General features: G+C 50.8%; 2 protein-coding genes across 19 annotated transcripts in view; both read right to left on the minus strand.

Moving 5' to 3' along the window:
- Positions 491-9,276, minus strand: LOC110403156. 15 transcript variants are annotated; one of them, XM_021406050.1, is made up of 12 exons: positions 7,138-9,275; positions 6,997-7,061; positions 6,723-6,894; positions 5,568-5,837; positions 4,868-4,984; positions 4,231-4,332; positions 3,623-3,745; positions 3,370-3,555; positions 3,060-3,152; positions 2,780-2,837; positions 2,143-2,253; positions 491-2,021 (listed from the first exon to the last, which is right to left on the minus strand). In XM_021406050.1, the coding sequence occupies exons 1-11, from the start codon at positions 7,160-7,162 to the stop codon at positions 2,202-2,204; spliced, it is 1,263 nt and encodes a 420-aa protein (XP_021261725.1). In that variant the 5' UTR covers positions 7,163-9,275; the 3' UTR covers positions 491-2,021; positions 2,143-2,201. The 15 variants fall into 15 exon arrangements, with proteins under 15 accessions (XP_021261725.1, XP_021261722.1, XP_021261729.1 ...); XM_021406047.1 differs by having other exon boundaries at positions 8,737-9,274; XM_021406054.1 differs by having other exon boundaries at positions 8,493-9,273.
- The window catches only part of LOC110403217, a 9,333-nt gene continuing 4,958 nt past the window's right edge, over positions 14,419-18,793 (minus strand). Inside the window, exons 1-6 of one of the 4 annotated variants that reach the window (XM_021406229.1) lie at positions 18,624-18,786; positions 17,488-18,482; positions 16,901-17,308; positions 16,280-16,384; positions 15,570-15,610; positions 14,419-14,967 (exon numbers count right to left, since the gene is read on the minus strand). In XM_021406229.1, coding sequence (XP_021261904.1) covers positions 14,764-14,967; positions 15,570-15,610; positions 16,280-16,384; positions 16,901-17,308; positions 17,488-17,548 — 819 coding nt within the window. In that variant the 5' untranslated portion in view covers positions 17,549-18,482; positions 18,624-18,786 and the 3' untranslated portion in view covers positions 14,419-14,763. Of the gene's footprint in view, positions 14,968-15,569; positions 15,611-16,279; positions 16,385-16,900; positions 17,309-17,487; positions 18,483-18,623; positions 18,787-18,793 lie in introns of those variants that run through there. The other 3 variants (XM_021406227.1, XM_021406226.1, XM_021406228.1) reach the window with 3 other exon arrangements.

Here is an 18,793-nt window from a genome sequence, read left to right on the forward strand (position 1 = left end):
GCTTGTAAGGAGATATTAACAGAGTATTTTGTGCAATTACTTCTTCAAACCAGTACTGGCAAGAGGTCCCTTCTTGGTCTGCCTGGGACAGACAATGATATATATACCATAGGACAGCTCCAGGGCTCTGCTCACGCCCATGCAGCCTCTGCTACCAAAACCTTGCCACGTAAACTCAGTCCACCAGCATTACCTGCCTGCTAGAGGTCCTGAAAGCTGCCATGCCCTGGTTCCTTCTCTGTCCTTCTACCTGTCAGCATTGCACTGGGCAGGTTGGGCTTTTGGCAACCCCATAAGCAAACGGATGAAGTAGATAGGTGGGCTCTGGATGGTCAGCAGAGAGCTGATTACCAGCAGAACAGCTGGGTTAAGGGCAGCAGCACAAGGCCCCACTGGCAGTGTGTCCTGGGGGTCAGCGCTGGGGCCAGCATTGCCCAGCATCCTCAGCAGTGCCACCAAGCTGGGATGAGTGGCACCCATGGTGATACCGGCATCCAGGGGGAACTAAGCGGGCTGGAGACGTGGGGTGATGGGCCTTGTGGGGCTCAACAAGGGGAAATAGAAAGTGCTGCCCCTGGGGAGGCACAGCCCCACATTGGGGCACTCTGTGGGGCACAAACAACTCCTTCCATGGACTGATCATCACATCCCACAGCCTGCTTTAGCCTGCTCAGTTAAACCATTTTTTTTTTTTAAAGCTTAATGGTATTGCAAACAAAACTAAGCAAAGACAAAAAGTCAATAGATAATTTCATGTACCCACAGGTACCAGGCAACATAAAAGTGTGACAGAAGGTGGGCAGATAAGAGAAACACAGGCAGATAAGACAAACCCCCCTCAGAGAGGGGTACTGCAGTCCTTAACTAATCAGAGTTTCCAGTGGCATTGATTGGTTGCAGGGTATTTCCCTTACAAAGGGCAGCAAAGTCTCATCATGGGTTCGATTTGTGTTTGCTTCCCCTTGGGCCAGCCCTGAGGATCCCACCTGCAGAACTGCAAGCACTCAGCTGCTGCTGCATGGAGTGAACTGAAGGAGAGACTTTAAAAAGCTGAAAAAATGAGTGAATTCTTAACCCTCACCCCTAAAACAGCAGCAATCTGGTCCAGCAGAGAATGCTGTCTGGTACTGGCAAAAAGCTGAATATCAAATTGGGATCCTGATGGGATGGGAGCATCTTGCCTAAAAGCCAATTAGACAGGAGCTAGGTCCATGCGCTCTTTGCTTTGTTCATTGAAGTGCTGCTGAAGGCTGTAACAACCTCTGTGCACTCCCTGTTTAACACTGCTTAAACTTGCTGAGCTCTGAAATACAGCCCCTGCTGAAGTCAATGCAAGAGGAAACCAATGGGTGTGGGGGGGTAAAGTGAGAGCTAGATGAGATGCCTGAATTTCAGGCAGGAGTAACAAAGAGGAGAAGCAGGAAAATGAAGTCAAAGAGCATCCAGATTACTGTTGGTTGCCTGGAGCCAGACCTCCCCTCCCCCATGCTGCAGTGGGGGCAGGAAATCCTCTGTGCAGGCAACGCTCACATCTTGGCCTGCACACCACACCCCAAAACATCCCTTATTTTCCCCTCTGTGCAGAAAAACCCAGCAGGGAACAAAGGAGCCCTTGTCAACAGCCAGTGACACCTGCAGTGCTCCTTCAGAGCGATTTGCATTTAAGCAAATAGTTTTAAAGTACATGAAGGTTGCTGCAGGCATGGATGCTGCTGGGTGAGGAGAAAGGCAGTCCTTAGGAGATGCCATCTCATTTGCAAAGGTCTGCAGGGGGTGCTCAGGGAGCACACAGAGCTGTGGATAAGGGGGAGAAGAGCCTGAACCTGCCTTGCAAAGCACCCTGAAGTCATCTGCACGTAGAGAGAAAGCACTAAAGTATGGCCTCATGTGGCAGCAGGAAACAGCGGGGGTGGGGATGGTTGCTTACCTACACACACTCAGAAACACACACAGCCTCCTTAATGCCATAAACTAGTGAGGGAGATGCTTGTAACTAGTTTTAAAACCAGACTCCAAGATGCCTTTAAAGAGGAGAATACATGGGAAAATGTGCATTAGAAATCTCTAGTGCTGCATTCAAAAGAAAAAAGACAAATGATTCATTTCATTGCTGTTTATCATCAAGATATCGTAGGCTCAGACCTATGAAACTGAGAGCCACTAACACGTTGAGTCAGCCACGCAGGAAACGTCCCCTACGTCTAGGAGGTGAAGCCAGGATCCTTGCTGATGGGCAGGGACATCTCAAAGGACCTGGAGGAAGAAATGTCTCACAAGTGAGGGTGCCCCATCGTTGGAGGTGTTTAAAGGTGGGTTGGATGGGGCTTTGAGCAACCTGACCTGTTAATAGATGTGTTGGACCAAATGATCCTCAAGGTCCCTCCCAACCCAAACCATTCCATGATTCCATGTGCTGACCAGAGGATCCACAGGTGCAGCCCTGCCCCACGCCTGAGGCCCCAAACCCTGCACATCCCCAAACCCCAACAAGACCCTGTGCACAGCTGTGATGCTCCTTCCTCCAGCTCAGGATGGTTTTGGCTGGGGCACAAAGAAGCTGACTGAGGCTGTGCATTGGATTTGCCTTGGACATTGGCCCCACCAGAGCATCCCATCCCAAACCCAGGGTGAAATCAGGGAGTGGGAGGTCAGAGCTGGTTTGCGCCTTTCTTGGGGTCTAAACCTTGGAACAAGGCATTTGTTGGTTTCCATATCCCACTCTTTTCACTCTAAGATGACACTTATGAATTTACATGGGAAAAGGCAAAGAAGGCTGTACCTTTCCTTGTCTGCACAACTGGAGTCATGTTCCTGCAGCCATCCCTGTGTTGTGTGATCTGTGAAAAAACACATTTGCTCCCAGACATCACTGAAAGCACCTGAGAGGCACAGCATGGGGCACTGAATTCAGGGGATGACATCTAGGGCTGCGATAGGGATGGGAAATTGTCACCAGAGAGGTTAGGAGGACTTCTCGGAAGCAGAGAAAACAAGTTTTGAATAATTCACATTGGTGCTTGATGTCATATGAGCTCAGGGAAATAAGAAGGGGCACTTACAGCAGAGGAAGATGGCGAGGAGTGGCAGGGCCAGCACTGCGGCCGTGCTGACCACAAGGGTGGTGACATCCACAAATGCCGTGCAGCCTTCTTCTGCGGTCAGACAGGGAAAGAGCAGCAGAAAACTCCGTCAGAAGGAAAAGAGAAAAGCAGTTTGCTACTATGAAAACATCCATAAGTACACTTTGAAATAAAAAAGCAAGCAAATCTTCTCTGAAAAAGAAAAAACATCAACAATTTGATGGATTTTTTGGAGCAGTCCCAGCTCCAAATGGGAGAGCAGAAGGGCTATGGCAGACAGCCTTCTCACCATGGCGTTGGTGGATGTTCTTCATGTGGAAGCTGCTCGTCACCACCACCAAGAGCACCCCTCCAGGAGCAGCGTAGCCCATCGTGCGCTGTGCTGGCCACGGGAAGGGCAAGAAAGAAACGTCAACGTGTGCTCCCACAGGTGGGCAGGGGCTGCCAGCGTGAATTGGCACGTGGGTGATGAGATCTGTGGCAAAGTAAAACCAAATGGTGAAGGAGATTATCTCCATTCTTGCCGTTCTTGAACAGCTCACCTGTTGTGCTTTTGAGCTGGATGAGCTTTGTCGGCTGGAATGTCACAGTAGAGGCCACTAGGAAGGTGATCACGATCACATACAAAAGGACAATCTCAGGCAGTATGACAGCAATGGATGGGCCTGGAAGAGAACGGCACAGAGCTGAGCACCACTTCTTCCATTTGCCCACCACTTTCAGGTTTTTATATATCTTCATCATGTCCCTTTCTCACCCTCCTGGCCTTTCCAGTCACACCCCCACCCCCACCCCCTCCCTCCCACTCCCAACAAACTGCAGCTCCATTCCTTGGTTGATGTAAGTGCCCTTCTGCAGTTATCCACTGGGAAAAGTCTTTGTGTAAAAGGGGGAACAATTATATTTGTGGTATAAGTGAGTATCTAATCCATATGGTTGTCCACGGCAAGCTGAAATCACACATGGAGAAACTACATGTTGTCCCTGATGGGTCCATTCCATCTATGGAGCACTCTTCTCCTCTCCAGCCAACACAGGGATGTTCATCTCCCATAAGGTCTCCACCTCAATGAGTGCTCTTGCATGCCATACACTTTCCCCTGCAAAGGATTGGTACCTGCACTGCAACACCCCCAAAAATGGCCCTTACCTTCTTCTCGCATCCAGAGGAGCCCGGCGGTGCCAGCCAGGATGGAGGAGATGCACACTAGCCCGCAGGTGTAGGCACTGAGCCACCTCCACAGCTCTCCCCCTAGACATTCAGAGCAGAGTGGGGTGACATCTATGTCCCCCCAGGCTGCCCCACACCAGTCCCCAGCTCTCCTTTTGGGTGGGGTGCTGCAGTGGGGTGTCCCTGCCCAGGGTATGGTAGGGTTGGCCCACTTTCAAGAGGGGGTAGCTGGAAAGGGCTCAGCAACCATGGCACAGTGCAAAATACTTTATTAAAATGGAGTCTTAGAAAGAAAATGCCCTGAGATGCCTCATTTTCTATTGAAGTGTCTCAGTCATCTCAACTCTCTGAGCAAGATTATGTAAGAATATGCTAGGGTTTAACCTAACCTGAAAACAGAACAAAAATCAGTTTTCTCCTTTAAAACAAACAAACAAAAATACCCAACCACCATGGAGAGTTTACTCTTAAAAAGACCCTCCAGATGAGAAGGGGAGATGTTTAGCTGTCAGGAAGGGGGCATGAGTCAGTTACCATCTCTTCTCACAGCTTTGCTCCTCACTCAGACCACTGGAGGAGGAAATTGGGTGTTCAGCTGCCCCCAGTTCAGACTCACTTATTCTTAGCTTTTCAGACTGGCAGACGGGAAAAATTATGCCCCATCCTGAGACAGCAGCAAAGACCACAGCGACCACTGAAATCCTCAGCACATCCTGCAAGGCAGGGGAGAGACCTAAAAAAAAAAAAAAAAACAACAACAAAAACAATCCATGAAGCTGGGAGTGAGGTCACAGCAGGATCAACATGGAGGGCTCTGTTGGGCCATGGGGTTCCATCATGGCTGGGTTGGATTTCTCAGTTTACCAGCTGGTGGATTTATTTCTGCTGGAGGCTCTGTTCCATGAAACACCAACTGGGAATGAGTGTTGCCCACTGGCACCCTGCCCACCACTGCCTTGGCCAAGGGTTGTGATGCTGACCCAGGCTTAGGGACATTCTCTAAGAAGGAGTGGCCGAATTCTTCTGCCCATCCCACCAAGATCTGTGGTTTGGCGCCGGCTAGAGGTGGGATGGGAGACTGCAGATGGCTGCCCATCATCCTACAATAGTGAGCTCTGGCCGACACTACACGGGCATCCTGGGCAGCAAGACCTTGGCGAAGGAGGAAGAAAGATGGAGTGAAGTAACCCAGGGATGCTGGGAACAGGGACAGGTGGAGCAAAGGAAGAGTGTCGGGTTCTGAGAAGCAGCATCTCTGCGTGTCTCTCTGGGCAGCCCAAGGGAAGCTCATTTTTAGCTGCTATTTTAGTGATCACCTGCAACAGTGACGTTCAGGGAGGCCTCCTGCCAGCTTATCCCATTGCTGGCATTGCAGGAGTAGGAGCCACAGTCCGACTTCATTGCTGTCCTCAGGTGCAAAACACTGAGGCTGCCGGAGAGGTGGTAACTTCTGTCTGGGGGAAGCATCTGCCCATCCTTCTTCCAGGTGAACGTGTCTGCCCTGCCCTCCGCCACCTCACACAGTACCTCACCGCTGGCCTTGGCCACCAGGCCACTGCTCCGGAGCTGGGGGTGAGACACGGGCTCTGGAAAGGAAACAGAAACAGCAGCACTTCTCTCAGTCCTGAGAGGACCATCCACAGTGGGGAGCAGGGTGGTAGCTTTCATTAAAGCATCCTTGAATCTGCAAGGATATGATCACAGGTGACTTTTGCTGGACAGTCTTGCACTGCTCAAGGTTGCTGGGCTTTTCAGTATTTATTGAGTTTCCCTAGTTGAGTCATTTTTTAAAAATCATATTTGAGTTAATACAGGGCATTTAATATATGATGGGGGGAAAAAAAGAGGAAAAGAAAGGCAAATTTCTCTGCAACAGAGAAGCTGCAGTAACATCATGGCAGCAGCATTATTAGAAAGAAAATAAACAGAGCAAATTAAGGGAATTGGCAAGAGCAATATCAAGAAGGGACTTGGGACTTGTGTGTTATTTAAAGCATGCTCTTATCTCTGCAACTTTGTGCCTGGAAATAGCAAACAGCCACAGACAGCATGGTGTGCAGGGGAGGATTTTGGTGACTTCTCCATAAAGACCACCCTGCTGGGATTCACTCCATTAGTGCTACCAGCTTCCCCTTGGAAATGATGCGGCATTGGTGACACTGGCCACAACATTGCCAACCCCTCCATCACACCTCAGAGAGCAGAAAAAAAGGGATGGAAGGTGCCTTGAGTATGGGGTCAAGCCCTTTGTCACATCCACATGCTGCAGAAGCATCACCAGATCTGAGGGTCTCCCAGAGTTCTCTGGTAATGTCTCTATCCGTGGCTGGTCCAAGCTCCCCACAACTGGCCTGTTAGGCTTAGCCCAGGTCTCTTCCCCAAACCCCTTTGCTTGGCTTATAATCCACATATGTTCAAAAACATTGCCTGCATCCATCACCTCACTCCTCCTGCTCACGGCCACCACTTACTGAGGACATCCAGCAAAACTGTCAAGCTCTCCCTTTCAGCCCGGTTGACAGTCACTCTGTAGATGCCACTGTCACTTTCCTGGAGGTCCTCCAGGAGGAGGGATCCATTGGATGCATGCAGACGGGCTCGTGCAATGTAGGGCACGTGGACGGTCAGGTTGTGCCTCTCATACTGCAGGATGGTGCAGGAAGCAGTGCCATTGAGGTGCTCCCACTGTATGGAGCGGATGAGTGTGATGTTCAGCGGCCCCGCAAGCAGCACTGAGGAACCCACCATGGCCACTCTTCTCTGCAGGGCTCTCTCCACTTCCACAGCCTGTTTCAAAGGCACCAGCAGCCCTGGATGGTGGAAGAAGATGGAGAGAAGACAAGCCAGGGAGATGGAGCAAGTCTTGGGAGGGGCTGTGGTACTCACTGTGCCAAGGACACACAGGTGGCATCTGGTCATCTTGTCTCACAAACCATTGCCATTAGGCAGTGTGTTATCCTATCTGGAGCTTATATTGGATGCTCTGAGAAAGGCTGCAGGGCTGAGACCTCTTCTACTCAAGTTTTATGTCTTAGGATGGCCTTTCCTACCAGGCTGTGCTCACAAGGCACTTATCAAGCACCTCCATCCCAATTCCTGATCTAGATGGAAGCTGAAAGCATCTATTCACTCCCACCTGAGAGGGAAAGAGCTGCTTTTCCAAAATGCATGGCAATTTATGCGTTTTTCATGAGGCTCTGAAGACTTTAAGGGGTCGCATCTCCCAGACCAAACAGAATAAGAAGTTTTCAGGGAAAGCCAGGCAGAAATAACTGCTAAAATCATGGCTTGTAAAATGGAGCCCTCAGAAACAAACAAATAAAGAAGATGAGGGTAAATAGTTTAGAGGAAGGAGGCACCTTGGGCAGAGGAAATGAGAGGCATGGCATTTGTTTACCTAGAAACAGTAACAGTCATGAAAGAAAGGATACTTATTAGCCAGGCACAAACCCAATGAATTGCACTCCTAGCACAGCAAACACACCTGTGCCTCTGCTGATGGAGGCTCCAGGATTTGTGTTCGAGGTCTTCTTCCCCTCAGCAGGACGGCCAGGCTGACCCCGAGCACCCTGGCAGAGGTGGGGAGCAGCAGCAGAGACCCAGCAGGCAGTGCAGGCTGCGCTTCCTCTTCTCCCTCTGCCATGTCTCAGTTCCTGCCCCGACAAAGGCTGTCGCTGTGCATTCACACTGCAAACCCTCCTGAAATCCATCCTTCCCGAGCAAGCTTGCTATTTCCCTTAGCGATTTTGCAGCACAGGATAGAAATCAGCCGTAACAAGGCAAACAAAACGAACCCAGCTGATGGTTTTTCCAGTTCTCATGGTGGTAACCTATACAAACAGCCATCAGGTTTTATTTTGTGCCTTCATCATCTGAGAGTTGTGTGCAAGGAGAATAAATGAGTTTATAACAGAAAGTCCCCTTACTCTAGAAGGGCACTCTTCACATGGTATCATTAACATGAAATAAGAGAAAATACTTCATGACAAACATCTTTTTACAACATTAGTATCCTGAGCTCATCCTGTTGGTGCTCAGCACTCACTAACACTATGACACCTGGACAACTGCATATACCTTAGCAGGTGGTTTTTTTCCCCATTTTAGAAGCTCAGCCTGAAAACCTTTGTATGTTTGTTCTTCAAGCCAGCCAGTCCACATGTAAAGATCACAGTGAGATTATTCCCATGGCTGCAATAAATGTTGTGTTGCCACATATATTGACCTCAGTATAAACCTACCTGCAGAAAACTTTCAGCCTCAGTGCCATGCTCCTGGGCTCCCTCTATTTCCTCTGCCTTTGGACAGCAAAACAGAAACACTCTTCCCTGCTCAAGAAGAGCATTTAGCCCCATTTTAAAAAGCCTCACCTGTATAGACCAGCGATCCCTATGCATAATTGCACAACAGCTTACACCTGTGCTGGTGTGCCCCAAGTGAGGATTCGGACTGGAGCCCACTGGGTGGCATCAAACCCCCATTTACCTGCCAGGAGCATCCCCAGCAGCTCCACGGGGTGGTGCAGCAGCATCCGTCGAGGAGAAAAGTCTCAAAATTGCTGTATGAAAAAAATACTAATTCCGAGTCAGGTTATTGCTCGCGAGGAGCTGGACGGCTGACGCTCTGCTCTGGAGGGCAGTGCCGAGGCTGGGCTGGCTCCAGGCTCACGTCTCCTCTCTGGCCGCTCCTCTCTGCCCCTGCTGCCGCTTCTCCTCCTTCCTGGGAGGTTTCTGCCGGCTGCAGCCGCTCCCGCCCCAGCGTGGTGCTGCCCATCCCGATCCCGTTCCCTCAGGGAGCAGGGCACCTCGTCCCCAGGAGCCAGGCTGTGCCCCAGAAGTGGCCCCGTCAGAAATGCAGCTCTTGGTGGTCAGGACAAGGCAGGGAGAAGCGCCCACACGGCTCCAATTCTTGGAGGGGTTCCTATTTCCATTCTGAAAGCAATGTAAATTCTAGGTGAGGTCAGAAGATCCATCTCCATCTCTTTCTTACAGCTCGTGCATCTTCTGTCCTGTCCCCCCGAGAGCATCCCAGTTCCCTGAGGCTGTTTCTCATCCTCTAGCCTGTTTCTAGCAGTGACAGGGGCTTTGTTTCACTTCCAGTGGTTTTCTCCTCTACCAAGGCAGATGCAGAATGAGATCACCCATGTACCACAAGATTTCTGCAAGAGAAATTTCATTTTAAGGAAGAGTGCACTGAAGGAGCACCTGGGGACCAGGTTTAATGGGAGAGATGAGAGGCTTGGGGAGGTTGGAGCTTGGAACCAGAGCTCCAGAGAAAGATTTCTTGCCCTGTTGAGCATGGCCGGCTCCACCTGACCCCTCTGGGCCACCAAAACCAGAGTGAGGTGGATGCTGGGACCATTGTTCCTCATTCTGCTACACAGAATCATAGAAGAACCAAGTGGTTTGGGTTGGAAGATCCTCTGGTCTGATCTCTTGCCATGGGCAGGGACATGTATCGCTACATCAGGTTGCTCAAAGCCCTGTGCCACCTGCCTTTGACCACCTCCATAACGCTTCTCTAGGCAACCTGCTCCAGTGCCTCACCACCCAAATGTAGCATCTGGAGCACGTCCACCCCTAAATTTAATATTTCTGACACTACTACATAGGCTGACTTAGCTCTCCCTGGTGCTTCTGATAGGGTTACCTCAGCAATCTTGGCCACATGTGAAACCTGTGCATACCTTGCAGCTCCATCTCTGAGTTTTGGTGCTTCCCACACTATGATTTGTCACAGCTGGTGATCTCCCCCTTTTTTTTTCCTTTTTTTTTTTTTGCTAAAGCAGAGGCTGTTCCCACTTGGATCTTTTCACACTGTTTTGTTGTCGACAGTGCATTTTCATTTTTAATAAAACTTCTCCATTTCCCTGTGCCCAGCAAAGTACAGGCTCTCTGTTCCCATCTCCTTGGTTCCTCAGTGCAGGGTCACATCACTGGTCATTCGTATTCAGCCGTAACAAAGCAATGCTGCACCCGGGTAGCTCAGGACAGTTGCAAAACTAAAAGCAACTGAAAGAAGTGTGAAGGTGCTGGTGTTCAGCTGCAGCAGAACAATGCAGTTTGTCACTAGGAGCAGCAGCTCTTTCCCCTCCTTGGAGGAGATGCTCCCACCATGTCCCCAGCATCCACGCCCACCTCACCAAAGAGACCTTCTTACCCATCAGGATTCTCTACCACGTTATTCCTTCCTCAGCTTTTTGGGAGGAAATTTTAAACTCATGTTCTACACTGAATCTTAAACGAATGACATGAAAAATGAGGTAAGTTAACCCCTTTCATAAAAACTTCAAAGGCTTTTCTGGCACTTGTGTTCACCCTGCACCATTTAAGGGGCTGGGAGAGATCAAACAACAAACACAGCAGCACGGACCTGTAAATATTGCTGCAAGGAAAGGTTTGCACACACGCTGCTTTGGGCCAGAGCACCTTCTTGCGGTTGGAGAGAGATAAGAGCAGCTGACCATCAGCGGATGTGTACCTAATGTCACAGCCTGTCCAAAGGCCTCACTTTCCCACTCCCATGCTGCTGTAACCCAGCTCGTCACTAATGGACAGTCACTGATCTCTGCTAGAAATCAGAAGTGTCTGGATGAGGAAGAAAATTGCGTTTGTTGGTTGATCTCAGCATTCCTGTTGCAGGCAGTTTGGAGCACCCTGGCCTTTGCCAGGGAGGTGCTTGGCTGAGGGGTTTACCCAGAGCTTTTCTAAATTCTCCACATACTGTTAAAAGAGAGGGGAAAAAAATCAGTAATGCGACTTCTCCACCGGATCAGTTCTGGTGAAGCCCTGTGACACTCTTTCACTCTAAGTAAATAGGATGGCAGAGTCCTGGAATGGCAGAGTAGTGGAGGTTTGCAGGCATTTTTTGTAGTCCAGTGCCTTGCTCACACAGAGCCTCTTAGAAATGGTCACCAGGACCACGTTCTGTTTGGTTTTGAGTGTCTTGGCCTGGTTCTTCAGCCCCACAAGCTTGACAAATTCACTTATCCAACCCACACTTTGTCAGCTTCTCTATGAGGATGTTTTGGGAGATGGCGTCAAAAGCCTCACTAAAGCTGAGGTAAGCATCATCCACTGATCTGCCCCCATCTACCAACCAGCCACTTGAAGGCAGAAGGCTGTCAGGTTGGTTACGTGGGATTTCTTATCCATAAATCCACGCTGACTCTTCCCAATCGCTTCCTTGCCCATCACGTGTTGGAAAGTGGTTTCCATCACCTACGCAGGATTAGAGGGGAGGCTGATCATCCTGGAGCTCCCCCAGGTCTTCCTTCCTGCCCCTTTCTGAAGGCAGGAGTGATGCTTGCCCTCCACCAGCCTTCATGAACCTCTCCTGGTTGCCACAGCCTCCCAAAGACAATCAAGAGCAGCCTTACCATGCCATCAGTCACCCCCTCAGAGCTTGTGGGTGCATCCCATTAGGCCCCATGGGCCTACATATGTCCAGCTGGCTTGGCTGCTCCCTAACCTGCTCCCTACCCACCAAGGGAGACTGGTCTTACTGGTGAAGACTGAGATGAAGGAGGCATTGGGTATGTCGGCATTTTCCATGCCCTTCGTCACTGGGTCCCCTGCCCCACTCAGAGCAGGTGGTACTCGGCAGAAGATGACTTTCAGCCACATGGGATGGATTAAAACATGGAAGAAGAAGCTAGGACAAGCAGTAGGGCCACTGAGAGGAACGATGCACTGAGTGAGTCTTCAAAATCAAAGGCTGCAAGCATCTGGCAGCGGAAGCTGCTCTGAGATGCAGCAAGCACTGTCTGAGGGGGTGGCCTGCGAGCACCAAGCTATCTGCAGCCACAAAGAAAGCCACACTGACCTTTAAAAGCTACAAAGAGCAGGCAGAGAAGGGACCAGAGAGGCAGAGACCTGTGAAGAAGCTGCTCAGAGGAGGAAATGGAAAGGCAGAGGCAGCCGATGAGGCTGCAGCGCAAGTTAGAGGCCGTGACATGGCGGAGGTGAGGACAAAATGTCGCCAGTGGAGCACGAAGCAAGAGGGAGAGCAGAACGTCAGGGCAGGGGGAGGGAAGAGGGCAGGAACATGGCAGCAGGCAAACCTGACGGAGAAAATGTGGCCAACCATTCCTCCTTTCTCTTTTAGTTTGTGCTCTACCGGTTTCTGCAGTTTGCTCTGTGTTTGGCACATAGCGTGGGCTGCAAGCAGAGCCAAGGGCTTGCTGCAGGGAGTCTGTGATGGACTAGGACTACAAGGTCCTAGATGTCTTTTCCAGTCTTTATGATTCTATGACTCCCCACACCTCTCTGCTGCATGAGGACCTGCTTTCCTGTCCCCTGGGCTACCCTTGCAGTCTGCCAAAGAAGTGTGGAGTTTCAACCACACCGTGCTACAAGCGCAGCTATCCTGTTTGCATATGACCCAGCACGGAGAGCACGACTTGGCAAGCCTCATTAGCACAAAACTGCAGAGAACTGGTGTCAGTGTTGCATCTTGCCACTCACCAACTTGCCCAAGACTGAGGATGGCAGAAAGAGAATTTTAGCTCCAAAGCAAGCGAGTTGCCAAAAAGTAAAGCATTTTCCTACAGACGTGATAAAGTGAAAGCGAAAATCACAGCACTTGCACAGAATGTTTAGGAATCTGCTGTAATTACCCTTTATTTTGGGATGGGCTCTCTCAGACCATGCTGCTTTCTTCCTCTTCTCATCACTAGCTTCTAACTCACCCCAGCCATGACACCTCAGCCACTCCTTCAAGCTGACAACAAACTGCAATGCACTTCAATGCTAACAAAGAGCAGAAAGATCAGGCAAAACTCTGGAAACTCATGCAAAACTTTATTTTCTGCTGTTTTCAGCTTGTCTTGGGCATAATTAGGGAAAAATATGTCTTACTGCTGTTTGCTGATATATGTTCTCATGCCAAGAGGGAAGCTGCATCACCTTGCCCAAATCTTAGCGTCACACCCCAGCAGCCTGTAGATTGTCCCTACTGAAAGCACTTAAGCTGAGATCTGCCCATTCTGGGTTGGGTGCCGCGTTCAAGTCCATTCCTGGACCTGATAAATCCCATGGAAGAATGGGCATTTCTGCTCATTGTGCATTAGTTGAGCATGGACTTGGACTTGGACTTCCTACAAGTTCTCCCTGCTGCCACCCTGCAAGATCCTGGTCCTACAAGGGAGGATTTAATGCCCCCTGCCCTTGCAGGTCCTCTTTACAGATGACATTTCAGGGGCTGTGTTCTCCAAAGATGTCTTCTCCAAGAAGCTGCTTTGGGAGACGTAAGCTTCACAGTGATGTGGTTGTGTTTCTGAGTGAACATTGGCTGTTACAAATTTAGATCTAGGAATTAGTGAGGTTATTTCGTTGCTTAGCAAGAACCTGGGAGACTAAAAGGCTTTTCTGATGGGGCTCATAGCTATGCAAGAGCAGGTCTGTGCCTTCAGCAGTCCTCCCTTGCTCTCCCATGTTTTCCATGGATGGTGTTTCTAAATCCTTTAGAAGCTGGGCAGGGACAACTGTAGCTCTGCTTAAGGACAAGTTGTAAGGCGGTGACCATGAGTGCTTCAGCCTCAAAACTGACACACATGATTCCTGTGCACTTATATGCTGCTGCTTCAATTTTTTAGCTATTTCTTCTTTTCCAGGGCTTGAGGTCTCATGCTAACCACTGCAAAGGTACTATTCATACCTAAGGCTGCTTTTCAGCTTTTGTGGTTTTATCATCATGAAGCACTTCCGTTTTTGGAAGAAAAACTGTTGTAATGAACATCAGCAGGGTTTCACAAGGGCAGAGCAGCCCTGTACTTCAGCTTGCGCCAGTAGAGGGGCTTTGACCACCGCTATCATTGTCATCCCTCTTGAACATCATCCTAGCCAACACAGGAGAACCCAAATGGGAGGGAGGCAGCAGTAGAGGTTTCTGTGCTCTCTCCAAGCCTGGTTGTGGTTGGGAGATGCCTAGCATTCTTATCCTGTCCTAATGTACATTTATTACCGATGGAGCCTCAAGTTTCGGTACCTGTTATCTAGTTTTCCATGAAACCCAGAGAGGAACAAAATTGATCTATGCTCTCATTGCATTTTGCAGGTATCTGAAAATGCTATTGCCATGGGACCCCAAGGCTGAGCAAAGTTTACCGCAGGAAGGGTTTGCTCAAGTATTACTTGGCATACTCATAAAAACAAGGACACCAGGTTCAAAAATCTTCATACATTCTTTTAATATGACAAGGCAGTTGGTAAGTGACCCTGGGACAGAAGACTGAAATACATTCAGTGTTCTCCATTACCCCTCAAATTAAGGTGTGTCGATGGGTGAATTGTTTTGCCTTTGCTTTTGGCATCTTTCTCTTGCATTCGGTGTCTTTGTGCTCTCAGGAAGTCTCAAGATGAAACTAAAACCATCTCATCCCTCAAATTCAAGAGAAACCGTGCTTTGAGGCAAACTAATGCATTTCCATAGTCTGTTACTCCAAGCACTTAAACACTCCATGGGCAGGAGTGGGCTCACCAAGAGTTCAGTCACAAGGGACAGACAACAGCATCACCTTGGCTCTGCTGCAAATCTATCTCCTGCACGGTTCGGAGCCAAAGCAGAAGGCACTTGAGGGAAGGTTACGGATGTGTAGACCGTCTCTGGTAAAGCTCTTGGCTTTGTCTCTTCTAAGTTTTCTCCAACTGTGGCATAAATGGTTGCCACGTCCCCTACTGCAGTGGTTTCCATGTGGATGTCCTCTGTGTTTGAGGCCTGGAGAAATACAGAGAAAACACCAAAGGTGTTGGAATCAGAAGGGATCCAGAGCTGCTGACCGCAAGCAGCAAGGAGCATTTTACCCAAGGACCTCTCCGACTAAGCCGGGTCCTACGTGAGACACAGCCTGCAGAGCAGCTGGGGCTGTCCTGCTCTCATGTCTCCTATGGAGGCTTCTTTGCCTCTTCCTCTAGGCTTTATTTCTCACGGGTGGAACCCTGCATGAGATGAGTCCCTAGATGGCCCACATGGACCCCTGAAGACATTCTGAACATAAATTCCAAAGGCTGGCAATCAGGGAAGAGAGATTGTCTCCATATTTCTCTGCATGTAACCATCCTTCCTCGATGCTGCAGTTGGTCAAAGCTGTTCTCAGGTTTCTCAGGTCCCTAAAACCTGAAAGCTCCTCTGGGCTTTGGGAGGGAGGCAAAGGGGAACTGTGCAGCTGGGGGAAGGGCAGGCACTTCACAGCTTACTCTTACAACACTGAATTAGCTTCCTAATTTTATATTCAGCAACCGATTCCTGCAGCTCAGTGCATCTTACTCAAGCCAGCAGTTAGCATTCACCCAAGGAGCTTTCAGAAAATTTTCCTGTACCTGCTGCTGTGTAGTGGTTCTCATCTTCTGCCGCGCTGCACCTGAGAAAAAAGGAGTGTTAGTACCCGACAGGCACACAGCTGTGCCGTGCCCTCCCCTCTCCGAGCCCTGGGGAACCAGAGGTACACTGCTGGCACTTTCACCAGGGGCTGATGCTGATTTTGTCATGAAGACGGAGATTTCTGTGGCTATTTTACCCAATTACAAGTGATGTTTCCCACTTGGATAGAAATGCATTTGCTTCCTGACAAAGGCATCCTCAGGGGTGAAGGTGCTGATGGAAGCTGTGGAGACCTGCATCTTGCAGGTTTATTCTCAAGTGGACACATGCCAGGATATTCTCCCTAGCTGGAGTTCTAAAGTGTCTACAGCAGAATAATCACAGCCACACTCAGAGGATGCATTTCTGCATCCATCAGTTGTACCTCTTTTACGGATTAGATGTGATGCTGTATCTCAGTTCTGGTCTCGGCACTAAAATATCTGAGTTCTGCAGAAAACCACCACAGCTGCCCCGTGCTGTGCTTCTGCTTTGTTAAGCTGCACCACAAACTTGGAACCCTTTAGGCATGGCAGGAGGAGCACATTGAAGGGGAGCTCATAGGGAAGGAATGATTTGGGGGAGAAGAGCCCTCCACTGCCTTTATCCCCCAGGAACACGCCCAGAGGTGCAGCCTCAAAGGGAGAAATGCGGGAGCAGATCCACCTACCCCATCGCCACATGCAGAGGGCCAGGAACAGCAGAAAGAGGCCGATAAAAGAGCAAGCTCCAATTGTGTAGTAAGGGGTGTTGCCTGGATCCTCGCTGTCTGGTACTTGGAAGACAAGAGGTGCTGTGAGTGCTTCCTAAAGGAATTCAGGGGTGGCAGATACCGCAGTGGAGATTATTTCCCCCGCTTTGTAGGTAGGGTGGCACCAGAGTGGTAGAAGAAAATTTGCTGTATGTTTCACAGCCTCTGTGGCTACTGATTTATCTCCAAGCACCCTATTAAGCCCAGCAAGTTGTGAATTACCCTGGGCACTCAGACCCAGTGCTTCAGTTTCTGAACCTGTCTCTCTCATCTGTAGCCATTCATCTCAGGTAAAGACAAGACAACCAGCTGCATGCACAACAAGCTCTCATACTTCTAATTTAGCAGGCAGAGCAGAACAGGGTGGGTTTCCTTCTGTAAAAGAGTAGCACAACCAGCACCAGCTGCGATACCCCTGGAAATCCTCCCTTTGCTGCAGCACTTCATATCCATGGGAAGGGAACCACATTCCTGCCCATGCCTGATGCCCCATGTCCAGGGCAGTGCAGAAGGGATCTATCCAGGCACATGGGCACTTACCTTCGTCATGATGCTCGGGGGGAACATGCTGATTGTGCACAACTAGGGTGATCCATCTGATTTGATTTTGTTGTTGGAAGGTGACGCTGTACACCCCGCTGTCACTGAGCTGCAGGTCCCGCAGCAGCAGGGATGCGTTCTCGGGGAAGACCTCAATGCGGTTCCGGTATGTGGCAAGAGGGAAACATACTGCAGAGCATTTCTTGGGAGCTCCCTCAGCATCCAGGGAGCAGTTCTGCACTGTGCAGGTGATGATCACTTGTGGGCTGTTCCCAAGCTTCCACAGAATTGACATTGGGAAGCAAAGGGAGCTGTTGACTCTGTAGGAGACAGGCAGGAGCACGGACTGCCCCACGGTGCCACTGACCACATCCTGCGGGATGTCGATGAGAAGACCCAGGTTTTGCCCTGCAGAGCAGGAGGAGGCAGCACAGTGGCCATTCAGCCCCACTCTCAGCACCCGGGGCCCACAGCACCCCGTGTCCCACCGCCCCTTGCCGAGCAGCCACACGCCCAGCGCCGGCCCTTGGCTTCACAGCCAGCCCGGCAGCGGCTGCAGCCTCCAGCGAGCCCCAGCCCCGACTCACCCAGCAGCAGCAGCAGCAGCAGGAGGGAGCCGAGGTCCCAGCAGCGCCGCCCGCCGCACATCTCCTGAGGCTGCCGTGCTCTCCTGGCCCAGGAGGAAGTCAGCGGCTCTGGCTCAGCCCCTCTGCACCCGTTGGGTTCGCTGCGGGTGGGCGAGACCGGGCTCCTTCCTGTGCGTGTGAGCGGAGAGGGGAGGCCACGGGCACTGCATGATGTGCAGGGGGAATCCCAGGTGCCAGGAGGATCCCAAGGGCAGGCAGATTCTAGTGGAAGAAGACATGAGCCCACAGGAATCTCTAGACACTCCTGTGCCCGGGCTGGAGCAGGAGCCCAGCCTGCAGCTGGTGGCTGAGGCCAGGACTGTTGGTGCTGCCCACCCTGACCCTCTGCAATCTGTCAGCCTCGGAAGCTGCCCATCTCCTGCCCTGCACATCAGCCTTGGGGCCCCGACCCCCAGCCTGAGGTGCCACCACCATCCATGGCAGGCCTGAAGCTTTGGTAAATGGCCTCCCATCTCTTGCTTTGCTGCTGGGACTGTCTCAAGTGATGCTGCAGCCTCACATCAGGCACTTGGGAGACAGTTTTGGTGGAGGAAGGGGTGTTTATTTGCTCACAGGATGGGTTACTTAACGGTGCGGGAATGTGAATGAGGAAGTGGTTGTGCGCTGCAGGCAGGGACAGGTTCTTGGGGATGCCTGGGTTTCTCCAGCACAGGGGCTGGTGTTGGGGAAAACAGCCCGAGGCACTGCTGAGCACACTCATTCTGCCTGCACACTGCAGTGTCCTGGGGTGCCGGCTCTGTCTGCTCCCACTCGTCGGCCTTCTTCTCCCCAGCAGCAGCTGCAAGCTTCTCCAGGACAGCTCTGCTGCTGGCAGCTGCCCCGCAGGCACAGCAGGTGGAAGAGCAGCTGCAGGAGCAGCAGGATGAAGCAGTAGCAGGCTCCGAGGATGTAGCAAGGGATGCGTGCAGCTGTGCCTCCCGCTCCTCGCTCAGTGTCTGTGGAAGGAGAGAGGAGAAGCATCTACTAGAGACTGCCACCTCCTACAGAGACATCTCTGCTGTCCAGGCTGTGCCAGGAGGGCAGGCATTCTGCAGGGGGGATGCAGGAGGAGTCTGTCCAGGCACATGGGTAATTACCTTTGTCAGGATGCTCAGGGGGAACATGCTGATTGTGCACAACTAGGGTGATTCACCTGATTTGATTTTGCTGTGGGAAGGTGACGCTGTACACCCCGCTGTCACTGAGCTGCAGGTCCCGCAGCAGCAGGGATGCGTTCTCGGGGAAGACCTCAATGCGGTTCCGGTAT

The sequence above is a fragment of the Numida meleagris genome, chromosome 8 (genome assembly GCF_002078875.1).
Source record: "Numida meleagris isolate 19003 breed g44 Domestic line chromosome 8, NumMel1.0, whole genome shotgun sequence".
Lineage (NCBI taxonomy): Eukaryota > Metazoa > Chordata > Aves > Galliformes > Numididae > Numida > Numida meleagris.

What these genes read in the sequence shown, in the direction of transcription:
- LOC110403156 (XM_021406039.1), bottom strand. Translation starts at nt 7,170, where the DNA reads ATGACCAGATGCCACCTGTGTGTCCTTGGCACAGTGAGTACCACAGCC. An exon ending in GAACATCCACCAACGCCATG is followed by an intron (nt 3,153 to 3,369) that starts GTGAGAAGGCTG and finishes GTCTGACCGCAG; the next exon opens with AAGAAGGCTGCACGGCATTT. An exon ending in AGTTGTGCAGACAAGGAAAG is followed by an intron (nt 2,254 to 2,779) that starts GTACAGCCTTCT and finishes TTCTTCCTCCAG; the next exon opens with GTCCTTTGAGATGTCCCTGC.